Source organism: Chiloscyllium plagiosum, unplaced genomic scaffold, assembly GCF_037043375.1.
Source record: "Chiloscyllium plagiosum isolate Xiang-an unplaced genomic scaffold, Cpla_swu_hap1 HiC_scaffold_3, whole genome shotgun sequence".
In the NCBI taxonomy this organism is placed as follows: domain Eukaryota; kingdom Metazoa; phylum Chordata; class Chondrichthyes; order Orectolobiformes; family Hemiscylliidae; genus Chiloscyllium; species Chiloscyllium plagiosum.
This window is the reverse complement of record NW_028270141.1, coordinates 47,222,040-47,238,801: the sequence shown is the minus strand read 5'-3', so window position 1 is coordinate 47,238,801 and position 16,762 is coordinate 47,222,040. Positions and strand designations below refer to the sequence as shown.

Sequence of the window (16,762 nt, the reverse complement as noted above, 5' to 3'; positions counted from 1 at the left end):
ATGGGGCTGATTTAGTTTGGGATTATGGTCAGCATGGATTGGTTGGACCGAAAATTCTGTTTCTGTGCTGTATGACTGAGGAGAATTTATTTTGAACACCGAGTGAAAATGATCTGGAAGAGAAAGGTTGGAGGAAGCAGATTCATGTTCAAATGAGAATTTGCTAAAAACACAAGGAAGAGATAAACCTACAGATACATAAGAAAAGAGTAGGGAGAGTCAGATGAATTGGATAACATTTGCAAAGAGCTGGGCCATGCACTATGGACTGAGTGGTCTCTTTCTGTTATATGAGTTTATAATTATGCAATTCTCTGTCTATTCAAGTCTGGTTGAGGTCTCTTCCAAAATATTTCTTTTTACAATCCAGTTAACAGTAGAAATGTACCCATTCAGGCTCAGATTTACAGAATTGTTTTACCCAAATAGGAATCTCACTGACAAATGCTGACAAGTAAACTCATACTAAATATTGGTTGTACTGAGGCTTACACAGATGGAGAATGGTGTTGATTTATGTACAGTGCAGCTTACAAAGGATATTTGGTCTTGAAAGCAACCTGCAGATTCACCAGAATGAATTTAGGAATGGGAATGGAGTGGTAGGGTGGGTGATTAGCCGAGCAGCAGGAGAATTTACCAAAAAAATGATAACAGATTGCATTGACTTGACTTGTATTCCACTTGATACAGAAGGATGAACTGATAAAAGTGCTTAAAATGTTGAAAAGATTTGCTAGAGTCACTTTGGTAAAATTATTTCCTTTGGTGGAGAATTCACAACAGGGAGTCATAATTTTGAAATTTAAGGTTGATTGTTCAAGAATGAATTCAGGAAGCGTTTCCTCAGACAAAGAATGGGAAATGGGGCATTCTCTCCCATAAACACAGGGGGTGGCACGACGACTCTGTGGTTAGCACTGCTGCCTCACAGTACCAGGGACCCAGGTTCGATTCCAACCTCTGACGACTGTCTCTGTGGAGTTTACACGTTTTCCCTGAGTCTGCGTAGCTTTCCTCCCACTGTCCAAAGATGTGCAGGCGAGGTGTATTAGCCCTGGGGAATGTAGAGTTACAGGGATACTATGCAGGGTACGTGGGTCTGGATGGGTTGCTTCCACAATAGGGCTGAATGGCCTGCTTCCACAATAGGGATTCTATAGTTCTTTGGATTTCTGAATCTATGGATATCAAGGAATATGACATAATGATGAGATGAATAGTTTTCACATTGAGTGACATTTCCATCACTGAATGCCTAATTATCAACATCCTGGAGGTTACCATTGCTCAGAAACTGAACTGGAATAGCCGTATAAGTAAGTACTGCCAAAGTTCATTCATCTACAAGGCACAAATCAGGAATGTGACAGAACTCTCTGTTTGCCTGGATAAGTGCAGCTCCAACACCATCCAGGATAAAACAGACACCTTGATTGGCACCTCATCCATCATCTTCAACATCCTCCACCATCAATGCACAAAGTATGCCATCTCTCAGATGCCCTGCAGTAATTTGCTGCTACTCTTTTAAAAGCACCTCCCAAATCCATGTCCTCCCCCACCAAGAAGGACCAGAGCTGCAGGTACTTGGGAACACTGCCACTTGCAAGTTCCCTTCCATGCTCTACAATATCTTAATTTGGAAATACATCACCATTCCTTCAGTGCTGCTGGGTACCAGATGTAATGTGGGTATAATTCAGATTGGCAGCTCACCACCACTTTCCCAGAATGAAGAAGAATGGACAACAAAGTGCTCATCTGGCTGTAATCCCCATGTCACATGAATAACATACTACAAAAAAATGAAAACGTGGGGCAGATTGGAATGACTTAATTAGGTTGTACAGGCCAACATTAGACCGTGATGTTCACTTAATGCTACAGCTGGGAGTATCAAGCCAGATTCTGTACTCTGGTGTCTGTTCTGCAGCTTCAACGCACAAAACCTTGACTTGAGGTTAAAGTGCTACCTACTGAGTTGTGGTTGACATCTCCTGAATATTGAAAATACATTGCTGTTCAATGTTTAGTTTCTTTTGCAATTGGCGGAGGTTTCGTAGAACTATGAAGCATGATCAGTGATACAATTGCTGTCAATTAGCTGAGTCTCGTTGACAGTGCTTTGAATGATTCTCTCACCTTTTGTTGATCAGTTGTGTTGTCTTCCGCTCACAGGAATATGAGCTTCAGCTGATGACCTACAAAGCCATGGTTGACTCGCAGCAGAAGTCACCAGTCAAACGGCGAAGAATGCAGAGTTCTTCAGATGTCATTGTACAAGAGGTGGAAAATGTTAACTTTCTAAAGTTTACTAAATGTGAAGATTCTTCACATTCTCTCTTCCGGAAGGCAGTAAAAAGAGGAAATGTTGGAACTACTCAGCAGGTTGAGCAGCATCTGTCAGGATAGAAACAGTGTTGACTTTTTGGGTAGAAAGTTAAGGAGGCATTTAACAGAGGTGCTTAAAATAATAAGGATGTGTTGATCATCAAAGGAGAAACTGATTCTATGTCAGGAAGGTCTGTGACCAGAGGACAGAGCTTCAATATAATTGCAGCAAAACTGGAAGACACCTTAGGAATTTTTTTCTTACTTAGCTAGTTGATAATTTTGGAATGCACTGACCCTTGAAAGGATGCTGAAAGCAGATTCAATATTAAGCAGCTAATGTAATTTAGAATTTTCTTGGGGAATAAAAAGTTGCAGAGCTGTGGAGAAAGAGCAAATGAGTTGGATAAATTGGACAATTCTTTCAAAGTGTTGTCACATCCACGATGAACAGAATGGGCCTGTTTGCCTCTATATAAAGAAATATTGAGGGAAGATGCCCAGATGTATTTCAGAGGAGAAGGGCCCTAGGTAGAATTTTATGTTGCAAGTAACAAAGATTTTGTTATAACTCATTCAATAACTTAGAACAACCATGTTCCTTAGAGTGTGATGTCCTTAGAACTCTCAGCTCATTTTGTAGTTGTCCAACCATGTTGGAAATGGCTATGGCTAATCCAGTTTAGAATTTGTTGTTTAGAAAATTGATGCTTTTGCCTAATTTATAAGTTTACCATGCAATAATAGGAGTTGAGAGTTTCATTGGAATCAAAAATACATTGATAATCATTATTGGTAACAATTATTTTTGTTAAACTACAAACTTTACATCTATCATAATGATTATTACCAATGCTAATCACATACAGCCATAGCTGCTAATAATTATACATTAAAGTGAGTTACCATGACTTTACTGCTTCACAATTCTCCAGCTTGATCAAACCTTTCCATTTTTTTAATATCCTTTGCATACTCTGGTAAAGTGAAATTCCACAAGTGTCTGTCTTGGCTCATCCAAGTAAATAGATGTCAGTTCAGACAAGAACCGTTTCCATACATCTTATAAAGGCCTTCACTTTGACTGATTTGCCAAACAATGAGTTACCGCATGCCTATACAGTTGTCATCTTAAGGAATTTATAGAGAGGAGGACTGTCATTAAGATGAAGAGAGCTTGTCAGTGGATAGTTATCAGCTGAAATCTCTTTCTGGTAAACAGAACTAATTTTACCAGCCATCGCAATTAAACTGATGTAGCAGGCAAAAGTTGGAAAAACTGACCAAATAAACATCTAAATGAAATTCTTGAGGTGTGTGATGGAGATTAAAAACCAGAATCTTGTACTAATCTTGTCTCCGCTTATCTTTGTACCTCTTCTGTAGTTTATGGACCTCCGTACACGTTACACAGCCTTGGTGACCCTGATGACCCAATATGTGAAGTTTGCCAGTGATGCTTTAAAAAGATCAGAGGAGGAAGAGGTAAGGACTGCAATAAATTAGTATCCTAGGAAAGTTCTTCTAAATCATTAAAATGCAGAATATTCCAGGACCAAAACAGAAGTTGCTGGAGTAGCTCAGGGGGTCTGGCAGCATTTATGAAGAGAAATCAAAGTTAATGTTTCAGGTCCAGTGAGCCTTTCTCATAACGGCAGTTCTGAGATAGGGTCTCTGGACCCAAAACATTAACTCTGATTTCTCTTCACAGGTACTGCCAAACCTTTCTGCCAATTTCTGTTTTTGTTTTTGAATTACAGTATCTGGAGTTCTTTCAGAATATTTCTGGAATTGGGTGTCATAGGATTAAATTTGTAAGGTAGAGTATGCGCTCAGGTCTTTTATACAGCCAATGTACTGTACCAAGGCTTGGTTGGGATATCAGATTCTGTAACGTTAGGGTTAAATGTCTGTTTAGTTGCTGAAAGAGATTCCTGGCCTTTTGCCATGGTGATGGGGGATGAGGGTGGAATGAAGCAAAAGTTGTCACCAAGGTGACTCTCAAATAGATGTCAGCAGCCAGTTTGAGAGGGGTAATGGCTGAGGGCAGGGATACTGGTAATTACTGACTTGTCTTTTACTCCTTGGCTGTAAGAGATGCAGGCCTTGGAGAGACACCATTCTGAGTTCCTCAGAAACAATTACGCAGGAGAACAGAGATTATTCTGCCTGCCGCACAGAAGGAAAGAACTGGAGATGTTAGAAAGAGAAAGAATGAGCTAGTCCACACTTGTGAAAAGACGGTGCAGTCCTTTGTTGGAATTGCAAGATAAGTTAGTTTACATCGACAATTGGAAACTGATTGGGACAGGGGTGCAAGGAGTTACTTATCAGTCTGAGAGAGGAAATGAATTAAACATAGAATCATTACATTTCTATAGCATCTTCAAGCTCAGGATATCCAAAGAACTTAGAGCCAATGGGTATTTCTGAAAGATAATCACTGTGGTAAAGAAAATACCCCAGAAGACCCACAAACACTATCAATCAAATAATCTGTTCTGCTGATATTAAGTCAGGAGGAAATGTTTACTAGGGCACACAGTTGCTATTATATATGCAAGAACATTTGATTTATATTGGTCTGTGTAAATGCACAGGTTCAGGTTAGTGACGAGTAAAGTTTAGGGGTTGGGATCAGGGAGTTATTTATATTAATAGCAATAAGCATATAGTGCACTGTTATATGTAGAGTGACGGATATGAAATAATTCCATAAAAAAATTGAGTATTATTGAGAGCATATGGATACGGTTAGCAGAATAATGTAGAGGGGTAAATTAATTAGTAATCAATGAGTAATTAATGAATTAATTAGAGTTAGTGTTCACAAATTTGTTAGTTGAAATCAAAATGTTATCTTCTTGGTGTGGTGCTGCCACCTGCTGTCATCACTGATGCTAATTGCCTGTCTGAATCTTCTCACTTCAAATCTCCGGTGGTGGTGTCTCCAGTCGCAGGGAAGTGGGAGGTTTTGGACAGAATTTGTGATTGTGCTACAACTGTTCTTGATGTGAACTGCTGCTACGTCACTGTGAGCCACTGCAGGACAGCATTTGGTTGCAATTACTGCTGGGTCTTTGAAACAAACCTGACCAATTCCTGTGCTTTTTAAAAATTAATGTAGGGCTGGAAATGGCCTGTTGTGCATCAATCAGTTCACTCAGTTAAAGTGTTTGTAAAATTTTGTTCATTGATCACAGACATTTACATTTGGCCAAATCTGTGATATGTAAAAGAATCCCTATTTTTCTGCTTAAAAAGACTAGCAGTAATGGTAAAGAATTGCTGTCAGCTTTTACCGACGACTCCTTGCTTCTATAATGTAACCTCATCCACCTATTATTCTTCGTTTCTGTGATCTCACATTAAATATTGAGAAACACATTTGCCTTTGCAAATAAAGACAATATATACTGTGTGCAATCTGGAAACCAGTCTGGAAACCTTCACAATGCTGCACCTTAGAAAGGGTAAGGTGAGCCAAACAGAGGTTTGTGTAGGTGGTACCTTTGCATGCCTTGTTCAGAAATTACTAACCTTTTGGTTTCAGGTACACCTCTCTGGTTTACAGATTTGAGTAAATACAATCCATCAGGCTTGACTCCAGATCTTTTCCATTTTGTTTTACTGTTTCATTTACTTTTGTTAATCTTATCACTGCCAACTTGTTGGGATTATATTTCAAGTTAAAGTAGGTGGTCATTCCTAATTATTGTAAACCTCAAATATGATCACTATCACTGGGTCAAAATCTTATAACTCCCTTACTACTAGCACTGTGGTTGTACCAACAGTACATGGACTGCAAGAAGGCAACTCACTACCATCTTCCCTAGGACAGTTGGGACAAGGAAATAAGTGATGGCCCTGCCAGTGATGTCCACATGGAGTGAAAATAAAATTGGTCTGCTTAGATTGCCCTAAAGAGAACCAGCTTCAATTCAATGGGCTGGATGGCCTTCCACTATGCCATCAATTTCTAGTTCTGCATAAGCATTTAAGATGACCACTTCCCCTGAACTGGTAGACCCCAAGCTGGCAGTGAAAGGTTAAATGATCTGTATTGGTGCTGGAGTTGATTTGTTCTTGCTTCCATGATTGGAGAATCAATTTTTAATATTCTGGAATCACCAATAAGTTGCTCCTTGAAATCAGTCAATCAACCTGCTCCGTCTTGTGTCTGGCTGGACCATGAGAAATCCTGAGGGCTCTCCCAGTCTGTCTCTTCGCCAGACTGATTTCCTTTCAGAAAACCAACGCCGTCACTTGTGGTAAAAAATGGAATACTAATACCGACCTGTACCATTACTGTAGAATTCAATTGAAGATGTGAAGGACTCACTGGTGAAGAATGTCATTGAGCCTGCAAGAGTAGGAGGAGGGACTGCAGCTCTATCGGGGAGTGAAGGAAATGGACTGCCAACAGGTTGCTCAAGAATCTATCTGGAAATGGGTGCAGAGTCTCTGCAGATCCAGGGAGAGGGAAGGCAAGATCCGCATTTGCACAGTGAAGGTACAGAGAAAGATGGCAAAGCTCTGAGGCAGTCGGTGGTCCTGAAGAAATGCTTCCTCTGTGAGAGAAGGACAAATGATATACCTGATGGACACAATTGGGAGGATGTATGTGGAACTAAACCAGAAAGGCTGCAGCTTCCAGTCCAAAATCTCAGGTTTGCAAAGGGGCCTGCTGAGAAAGTGGGAAGAACTGGGCATGACAAGGAGATGTCACGAAGTGAAGAGGAAAGAAGAAGAAAATCATTTGCTGCTTCGGGGGCAGTGCGATTTCTGGATGGTACGTTCTTTGCTCGGAAAGAAGGACAAGCTAAACAGTTTAGAAATCAGCTACCGTCCAGTGCACAAGGCTGCCAAGGCTCTGAAACAGCTGGTGAAGATATAGATGAATCTTGGCCAAATATACGAGGATCTTACAGATCGGAGGTGGAAAACCTCAGTACTAAAAATATGAACAGCCACGAGGGCATCACAAATAGTGGCTCTGAACTGGTGAAGAGTGAAGATTTGTTTCCCCAGTATCTATCTCTAGAACATACCACTTATGTAGAAGACCTAACTGCAAATGTTAGGGGAGAACCAAGACTTAAAACCAAATGCAGTGCTTCGGCTGAAGATGTATCCCTACCACACGCTGAATGTGAAGAACAAGAGGAGCAAACTCTTCAAATGCCACAGAATGAGATTAAATGGCAAACTGGAGACTGCAGTGGCAATGAGACAGATGAACATCTCCTTGGTTTTCATTCCATAATAAAACCTGCAAAATTGCTGGAGGGAGGTCACACCAGTTTCACACCACCAACAGTCTCTGGGAGGTCTGCAATTTTGGAAAAGGAAACTATTCCCTCGAAGGTTGTGGCAAATGATCTGAGAAGTTGCAATCTAGCCATCAAGGAGAAAGCCAATGCTCTGCCCAGTGGAACTCTGCATGTTCAGACAAGACAACAGACAGACAATCTTCAGGTGGAACAGGTTGAAGCTGCTCGGCAAAGTAAAAAGGCACAAGACAGACTGGAGGAAGGTTTATCACATGCGCAGGTGTCGCCAGTAAATAAGGGGCTAACTGTTGAGAAAGGTTTGAAGACAAATAGAACAGAATCGGAATTGTATTCATTACTTATGAACAAACCAGTGTGGCCAGGAAGGTCTGACCAAATGACATTTGAACAAAACCCTGAACAGGGAGCAGAAATGGGAGAGCAGAGCAATTCAGCAGAAGAAATGGTGAAAAGTCCCAATATCATGGAGGGAACCACAAGGACATTAGAAGGTGAAGAGCCCATTTCACTGATCCCAGGTACTCAAAGGACTAATCGAGCTGCCTCCATCCCCAAGCTTCCAGCTATAGAACCATTGCAAAGACCCATGTTATTGGAATTCAAGCATATTGATCAACCTATCCCACTAATTGAACATGTTGATGACAAATGGGTTCATGTTGATAAAAACTGTGCTGAAGAATTGGGAGATCCATGTGTTGAGATTGACCTGTTTGGAACGTTGAAGAAAATTCCAGAACAAGTGAATCCCATGAAGCTAAACTGTTCCACAGTGAAATCTCAAGAGCCCCGTTTCTTGGACATTAAACATGATGTAATATCAGCAGTGAATTTCCATGGATTTGAGACTGCCAGAGCATCACTCAAACCAGATGGGGAGAGTGAAGAAGAAAGTCATGAAGGCACTATGCCATTTAGGAAAGAGAAGAATAGTATGCGTGAACAAGTGAAAGAGAATATCCAGGAGGAGGTGGTTGGAACTCCAGAATTGTTGAAATTGCAGAAGGTGGAAGAAATTTGTGAAGTGGAACAGAGGCTGAAAAATAGGACTGGAGCCAGTGTTGAAAGTGGGAGCTTCCCAAGACAATCTGAAGAGGTACTTAAGTTTGTTACTGAAATCTGTCTCACTTATGTAAGACAATCCAAACTGTTGTTTCAGAGTTTTTGAGAATACGTTTTAAGGTAGGTTCCAGTACTTAGGAATAATTCCCTTAATCAACATGATTGTGGAGTACCCAATGTGTTTGGATCATTGGGTACTGTATGATCAAATAGCTAATCACGACAGCAATGTCCACTGACAAAATGCTATGTGGTCCTCTTGATGTTTAGCACACTAGGCAATAAGTGTGCTACAGGGTTGTTTGTAAACCAGCAGCAGCTAAAGTGCTGCTGACTGCTGTTAAAACTAATGGACCCTGGGGGAGTAGACAGTACAAGGGACAGATTGCCTTTTATGCAGGCTTATGAAGACCAAACTGGACGTTCCACCATGAAGGGTGGCCCATACAGATAGAGAGGAACATCCAAGGATTTAGAGGTAATATTTCATTTATGCTGTCTTGTGCCTGAACTGGAAGCAGCACTTATGAGGAGTTCCCTTCACTTGCCAAGACCTCAGGAGTCTTCAATGAATCTTGGGCTGAATGTGTTCCAGGTGTACAGCTTCCCCTGTACTGTGTTACACTGAACGATGCGTGAGTATGATAACCCAATTGAATCAGTGCAAGGATGCACAAAAAAAATAGAATTTGCAAAACAAATGTTTGATATGCAGTTATGAAATTATACAATTTCTCACTGTCATGGTCACAAAAGTTAGAAAATATAATGTTGTTGAGGCTAATAGATATAACCACAATTCAGATTAAGAACACCGCTGATGCTGCACATCTAGGTTGTAACTTTTTTGGTGACAAATTCAGGTAAGAACTGCTTGTAAACTTGCTGTAAAAGCTGTTGTACATTCAAAAGAATTTTACAGATCCCTTACAATTTGTGTATGCAGGACATGTATCACCTTGTCACTCAGTCAAATTCCTGGAATTTCCTCTCTAACAGCACTGTGGGTGTACCTACTCTAGAAGGTTCAAGAAGGCAGCTCACCACCATCAGCTCAAAAACAATTCAGGATGAAAAATAAATACTGGCCTAAGCAGTGATGCCACGTCCTGGGAATGAGTAAAAAGCATAGTACCTAAGCTGGGTTGAGCACAGTTTCTATATGGAGTATACTGCACATCAAGTTGAATGAGTTGTTTTGCTTGAATACATTATTTCTGTTTACTTGCTTTCCCAAACTGTCCAAAATCTTTTTGTGCATCTTCTCTTTCTGGTGGAGGATCTTCTCAGTGTTTGATACTAACAAATCACTTGTTTTGAGGCTTGACGCAAAAGGTGATGGGGCATAGCTGAATTGGCATTGTCGCTTTGTCTGTATTATGCCAGTTTACTAGGAGCACCTCTGTAAGGATGCAGAATTTTCTGGTTTTATAAATAAGAAAATCACAGAATTCTAATTAGTACTGTCCACCCTAATGTAACTCACTCAGCACTTGATTTTGTTTGTAGAAGGGAAGGTTTCCTGAAACGAACATCAACATAGGTGGTTCCAGTCAGCAGCCATCTCTGGCTGCCCTCAGCGATGAGAATTGGATCTTAACACAGAAGGTCAATGCTCTGCTGGTAGAGTTGAGTGAGACTAAAGGGAGAAATCAGCAACTTGAGAACAAAGTGACCCACTTACTGGAAGAATTCAAGAAGGAGCAGAAGGTGTATCGAGAACTTGTCAACAAAATAAGCCTCAGCAAGAACCATCCTGACTTGGAGGGGAGTCAGAACAAGATAGAGTTGGAGAAGTTGTTGCAGGAGAAAGCCAGGTTAGAGCAGGAATTGGAACACTTGAAGCAGCTTAATCTTGAAGCTGAGATTCCAGCCAGAGCAAAGGTCCAAAAGTCAGCCAGATGGCTTTACAATAACCCTTTAACAAGGTGGCGGTCAGAAGGACACCTGATTGGACAAGGGGAGCAAAATGAAACCAATCCAATGGAAAATAACAGGCACTTCTCAGAGCAGACCTCCCCTGAACCAACTGTTGCCGCTAATGATGTTGAACAGATCGCTGACTTGGAAACCGTGCAACAGGTAGTGAGGATAAAGAACATTGTGGACCAGATGTATGTTTATATCAGAGACTTTTACTGTGAGGTCGGAGCAGGAACTGCGCTGGTAGGCCAAGCAGATGAAGCAGAGAAACTGAGGAAATTGACTTCTGAGCTTCACCAGATTAGTGACCGAACATGTAAGGATTTGCAAGGGTTACGGTTTGAGATGAGATCTCTGGAAAAGAACATGGGTGCAGTGGAACTCAAAGCTTCCTCGCACTGGATAGAGTTGAGCAACTTAAGACTTGAACTTAAGAAAGCCCAAATGGAACTGAAACAGATGCAAGAGAAAGAGGAGGATTATTGGCAGAAATTGTCACACTTAGAAGACGAGCTGAAAGACAGCCAGCGCAGGAGCGAGAGCTTCAAGCTGAAAGCTGAGGCACTTGCTCAGGACTGTGGGAGTGCTCAGACCCAGGTTCAGCATTTGGAAGAGGAGCTTGAGGTACTCCGTCAGGACAGGAATATTGCCGAGCAAAGGGCTTCAACCCTCAAAGGAGCAGCTAATGATTTACTTGAAAAACTCAAAGTAGCAGAGGGAAAGAAGAGTCTTGAAGAGAAAGAGTGGGTGGAGAAATGCAAAGAGCTGGAGGACAAGTTGGCTGACAGCCAACGCATATCGAGGGAGCTTGAGCTCAAGATGCATGAACTGACCCTGACATGCAGTGGTGCTGATGGTGTGAATAGGAACTTAAAGGCTGAATGCAACTACCTTCAAAATGAGAAAGCGTTAGCTGAGGAAAGGGCAGAGTTTCAGAAACGGGAAATCAACCTGTTGAAAGAGACATTGAGAAAAATGGAAGAGGCTTTGGAAAAGAAAATTAATATTGAGGTCATGTATCAGCAGGCAGTTAGGAAACTGGAAGATGAATTAACACAGTACAAACAGACAGCAAGTGAATTGAAGCTAAAGGTTGATGATCTGGTGTCTGCAAAGCAAAGAGTGGATATGATTCTGGGCGGTGTGAAGTCTGAACTAGAATCAGTGAAGGCAGAGAAAAGTGTGGCAGAGCAAAGAGGCGATGCTCAGAGAGCACAGGTGGACTGCTTGAGCGAGCAGCTTAAGAAAATGCAGGAACAGCTCATTCAGAGAACAAGGGAAGAACAGGAGCAAGAACTCAGGGCTCAGAAACTGCAGGAGGAGGTTGACTATGGCCAACATACAAGGGATGACCTGAAATGTCATCTAGCTGAGTTGACAGAGGCTAACCATACTGCTACAGAAATGATCAGTGAACTCCAAGCTCAGCTTTCTGCTGCTAAAATGGAGAAGGTTGTCCTGGAAGAGGAGATCAAAATGCAGTATTTGCAGATGCAGGAGTTCAGCAACAAACTGAACCAAGCAGAGAGGCAGATGAGGCAGGATAATTGGAAAACACAGCTGGAGAGCAGGGTCAAACAACCAAACTGGGTCGCACAGGATTTACTTAGCCAGGTGAGAGGCCAGCACCATCTGGAATGGCGTGAAGCAAAAAACCAGAAGAGGGTAGTCTTGGAGGAAAACTATTATTTACCTGGAGGTATGAGGCCAATGACCTCTTTAATTGAAGTGGAGTTTTCAGAGAGTGAGCCATGTAGTCGGCCATCTATTCTGACCACCCAGCACGCTTCTTTGCTGGGGACATCTGTGCAGAAAGCCCCAGGCCTGGCGGAAACGAAATACATTCAAAGTAAACTGCTGGAGACGAGGCCGACCACGCCAGCTGACGAAGGACGGCAAAATATTAGACCATTAAGGACCTTGAAACAGCCATCGGAGGTACATTTTTGACAAAAGCTGGTTTGAGAAAAACCTTTTCTATGGGGAGCTTTGTGGTGAGCAGCTTGCTGGCACTCCATCGATAGTGGACCAGGTTGTCATGAAACTGGGTTGTGTCAATACGTTGCTTTCCCATTGGCTAGCTCAGCTCTGTGCAGCAAACACACATTAAAAACATTAGCTACTTACAATTCAGTTTCTAGATTAATTGTTGATTTTTAACACAAGAATATGTTTCAGATTTGTGTATTAGGCCCAAATTTACTTTTTTAAAATACAATACTAGTCAAGCTCGCCCGAGTGGCTGATCAATGTTATTTCCTTCAAAATTTAATTTCTAAATGTTCTCCCTCACCACCACTTACCCCAACACAGCCTCTGCTTACTTCCTTGCTCCACATCTAAACCTCATTTATCAATTGACGATTGTCACCTCACTACCTGATGGGTTGCCAACAATGATTGGATGTATTCCTGGAGGGATCATCACATGACTTATCCTCCTGCTCCAGCCATTGGTCAGTCAGCATATCCATCCTCATGACGTACACCCTTCCTCCAGCAATTGAAACAAAGAGACTCCTTACCCAATTGCTGTCAGTCGTACAGCTTTTCTTTCTGCTTTCAATATTTTTATTCCTTGTAAACAGAACTGTTCCAAGAAGACTACAAGAAAAGCCTTTATCTTTTTTAATGTTGCTGTAATACGGCTCCCCCTGCCAATCAGAATTGGACACTGCAATGTCCTGGACTTTGATCTTCAACTTCTGAAGATTCCTGGCTAATCCTGGAGCGTTGGCAACCCAATATCTTCGTTTTAGCTCATGTTGTATTTCTACACCTTCATCATTGCCAAAGCAGCCCCTTAAATTCTGAAATCTTTCTATCCCTTTTTATTCAGTTCTCAGCTTTGAATTGAAAAGGCCCATGACCTGAACACGGCATCCATAGCTAAGATACTCCTCATCCCATTCTGGAGTAGACAATGAGAAAAGCTTATCTCCATGTACCATTCACTTGTTCTGATTTTGTCAACATTCACTTCTTCTGACATTTTTGACCTTATACTGTGAGTATATCTTGCCCTCTTTATTTCTCTTCTCAAGCCTTGATTCTCTTTAAATCAATCTCTGGTTGTCATTCTTTTCTAAGACCCTCAAAGTGGCACAACTCCTTACTTCCTTCCTCTTGCCTTCCATCTATATTTCTAGATATTTATTGATATTTTCTTAACTTGTTCAGACATGTTATGACACATCTTTGGAGCAGGTGGAACTTGAAATCAGTCCTCTTGGCTCAGGGGTAAGATGCTACTGCTGCTCCACAAGCGCTCCCCCATCTCTAATTGCAAAACTAGATCTGTATCCTCAACATTCCACAGTTCATAGTTTCCTGGTATTCTGCTGGAAAATCTCTCCTATTTGGTGTGAGCTAAGAGGACGGGAAGGAAAACCAGCTTGGGCATTTTATTTGTGTTCTTTTCAATTTCAAATCCTGGGTCAGCACTGCACTCTTTCCTAACCATCGTCCTAGCATTGCTGAACAGAAATAATTGAATGTTGTATCTCGAAGTTAATTTGGGGAAAAAAAAGTGCAATTTCGTCAAACAGTTGAAGAGTAAAATTGCTTTCCCAATCTGTAGGTGTTGAAAGAAGAATAATCTCGAATATTCTCATGTGCATTAAGATCAATCTAGAAATACTGTTGCCCAGCAAAAGAAATGGGTGCTTAGACATGTAGTTAAAGAGCACTACCCTCTCCACTCCATAGTTCAGTCAAATGCCATGGAATAAGCATGAGACATAGAATCCCTACAGTGCAGATAGAGGCCTTACAGTCCACTGGGTCTGCATCAACCCTCCATTGGGCATCACATCCAGAACCTTCCCCAATACCCCACCCAATCCCCATAACCCTGCATTTCCCATGGGGTAACCCATCTAGTCTACACATTCCTGGACACTATGGGGCAAGTTGGCATGGCCAATCCACCTAACCTGCATATCATTGGACTGTGGAAGGAAACCACACCACCCAGAGGAAACCTTCACACAGACATTAAAACCAATGTAAAAACTGATGTTAAAATTCTGTAGGATTATCCTCATTAGAAAAAAAAATCTGTGGAAATAATATGTAGTGTAAGTTGATTATGCTGTAAATTGCTAAATTTCCAGGTTAGTTAATTAAGTAAGTTTTAAAATGACCTTTTAGAATACAGAAGAAATATAATAACTTTCTACTTAAAGCACCTGTACATTATTTATCCTATTTTCTGAAACTCCCCTCTGCCACAGCTTTGGTCCTCATGGTTGCAATGGACCTTTCTGCTCATTGATTCTCTATTGGCAGCCAATCCCCAAATCACGTATCATTTGCCAACCCTACGACTTGCCACCCTGTGACTCTTTTACTTACCCTTTCACCAATCCTTCCTCTTGATGGATGTCACTGCTGCATCACTCTTTCAATCACTACTTTCCTCTATTGAACCCTCATTCTGAGCAAGGATCATAGAGATGAGCAACAGGCAGGAGCAGCAGCTGAATTTTGACTCTGTAAACTAAGGCCCCATTAATTGATGAATTTTAAAGAGAAACAATGTTATACTTTAAATGAGGAATTACTGCATCTTATATTTATAACCCTTAGTTTTGGTGCTAGTAAACTCTTGTTGAATTAGATTTCAATGCACATTGTGTTAAGATGTGATCACAATTGTTGAATTTGTGCTGCATGTTAGTTAGGATATGAAGTGGCCCCTTCCACGGCAGAAAGTTAAACTTCTCCGATATAGTTGAGTAGAGTTAATTACTTGAAATTTGCTGATAACTTGTCTAATAAACAGGATGAATCTATGTTTGTGTCTCAGCAGTGCCCCCTCAAACCTCTTTCAGCAAACAGCTTAGAGGTTGTGGGGCAATGGTAGCATCCCTGTCTCTGAGCCAGATGGTCCAGGTTCAATTCCCACAGTGTGTCAGAAAGATTGATCTAAAAGAAAGTACTGAACAGTCAGCTTGCCTCACTGAGGGTTAGAATAGTTGTCTATTTGTATATGTTAGCTTGAGAAAAATCAGAGTTTGTCACTTTGCTAAATCTAGTAGTTTAATACAGAATTGTCAAAGTATTTTAAACTTGAACTGGGGAATAAATAGTTTTACCTGGCAGGGAGAAGAGAGGAAGGATAGAATTACCATGATTCTGGTCCACTAAAGAATCTGGCTGTTTTATCATCTTTATTTCTTATGCAAATTTACTTTGCTGCTGTGGTTACGGGTGATTTTGTTTCAGCAATTATGCTGCTAGTCTTAAATCTTTCATTGGGTTTCCATGCCAACAGTTCATTCCAATGATCTTTTGAGGGTCGTGTCCTTGTCATCTTGCTCTTTTTGGCTCTCTCGCTGTCTGTTCCCCATTGCTCTGGTGATTGTCCAACCTGGCTGTGATCCAACTCCTCATCATTTTCAACATTATTAATTTTCACAGATGGCAGAGCTGGACCTAAGCAAATTGAGTTGTGAAATGGGCAAAGCTTTCTCGGACAAAGAGGCTGTTTTGTTTGGAAAGGAAAGTTTCAAAAATAATAACAAGCATTTAGAAGCAGAACTGAAAATCCTTAAACCAAGTGAGAACACCCATAATGCTCCTGTATCTCTCAGTGATCAGAGAGTATGGCACAAATGTAAGGGTGATTTTGTGCAAGCCAGGTTAAGTGAAATGAGTATTTCATCCAGTCCTGAGCAAATCTCACAGAATACTCCAGTGAAACTTCATTCTGAGACAAATGTAAACCATCCAAACAATAATACATTTCTGATGCAAACTGGTGACAAACGTCACACGAGCTGCGACCAAAACATCTTCACCAAAGTCCAAGATAAATTTGTCCCTTCATCTACAATTCTGGAATTTCAGGGCGTACGTCGTCAAGTCACAGTGCAAGACTTGGTCGAGGCTGACCTCCTGAACAAAAATGTTGCTGAGCAGCTTGAGAAAGGAGTCAAGACCGTTTCTCAAGTTGAAAATTCCCTTGGCAAGTATCTGAACAAAATTAATTCAATTGCTGGCTTGTACTTAGAAGCCAGTAAACAGAAAATGTGCTTCTATGAGGCAGCGAGAGCGGGGATCATTGAATCCTCTGTAGCCCTCGAGTTTTTGGAAGCTCAAGCTGCAACAGGCTATATTGTCCACACACAGTCCAATGGAAA

The 16,762-nt window shown here is 41.3% G+C and overlaps 1 protein-coding gene across 20 annotated transcripts in view; it reads left to right on the top strand.

The window, feature by feature from the left end:
- Window positions 1–16,762, top strand: part of dst (dystonin) — a 617,802-nt gene that overhangs the window by 303,122 nt on the left and 297,918 nt on the right. For 13 of the 20 annotated variants that reach the window (XM_087979215.1, XM_087979212.1, XM_087979241.1 and 10 more), the window contains 2 exons: window positions 2,182–2,289; window positions 3,721–3,819. In XM_087979215.1, coding sequence (XP_087835341.1) covers window positions 2,182–2,289; window positions 3,721–3,819 — 207 coding nt within the window. Of the gene's footprint in view, window positions 1–2,181; window positions 2,290–3,720; window positions 3,820–6,651; window positions 8,728–16,762 lie in introns of all 20 variants that reach the window. The other 7 variants (XM_087979186.1, XM_087979173.1, XM_087979189.1 and 4 more) reach the window with 1 other exon arrangement.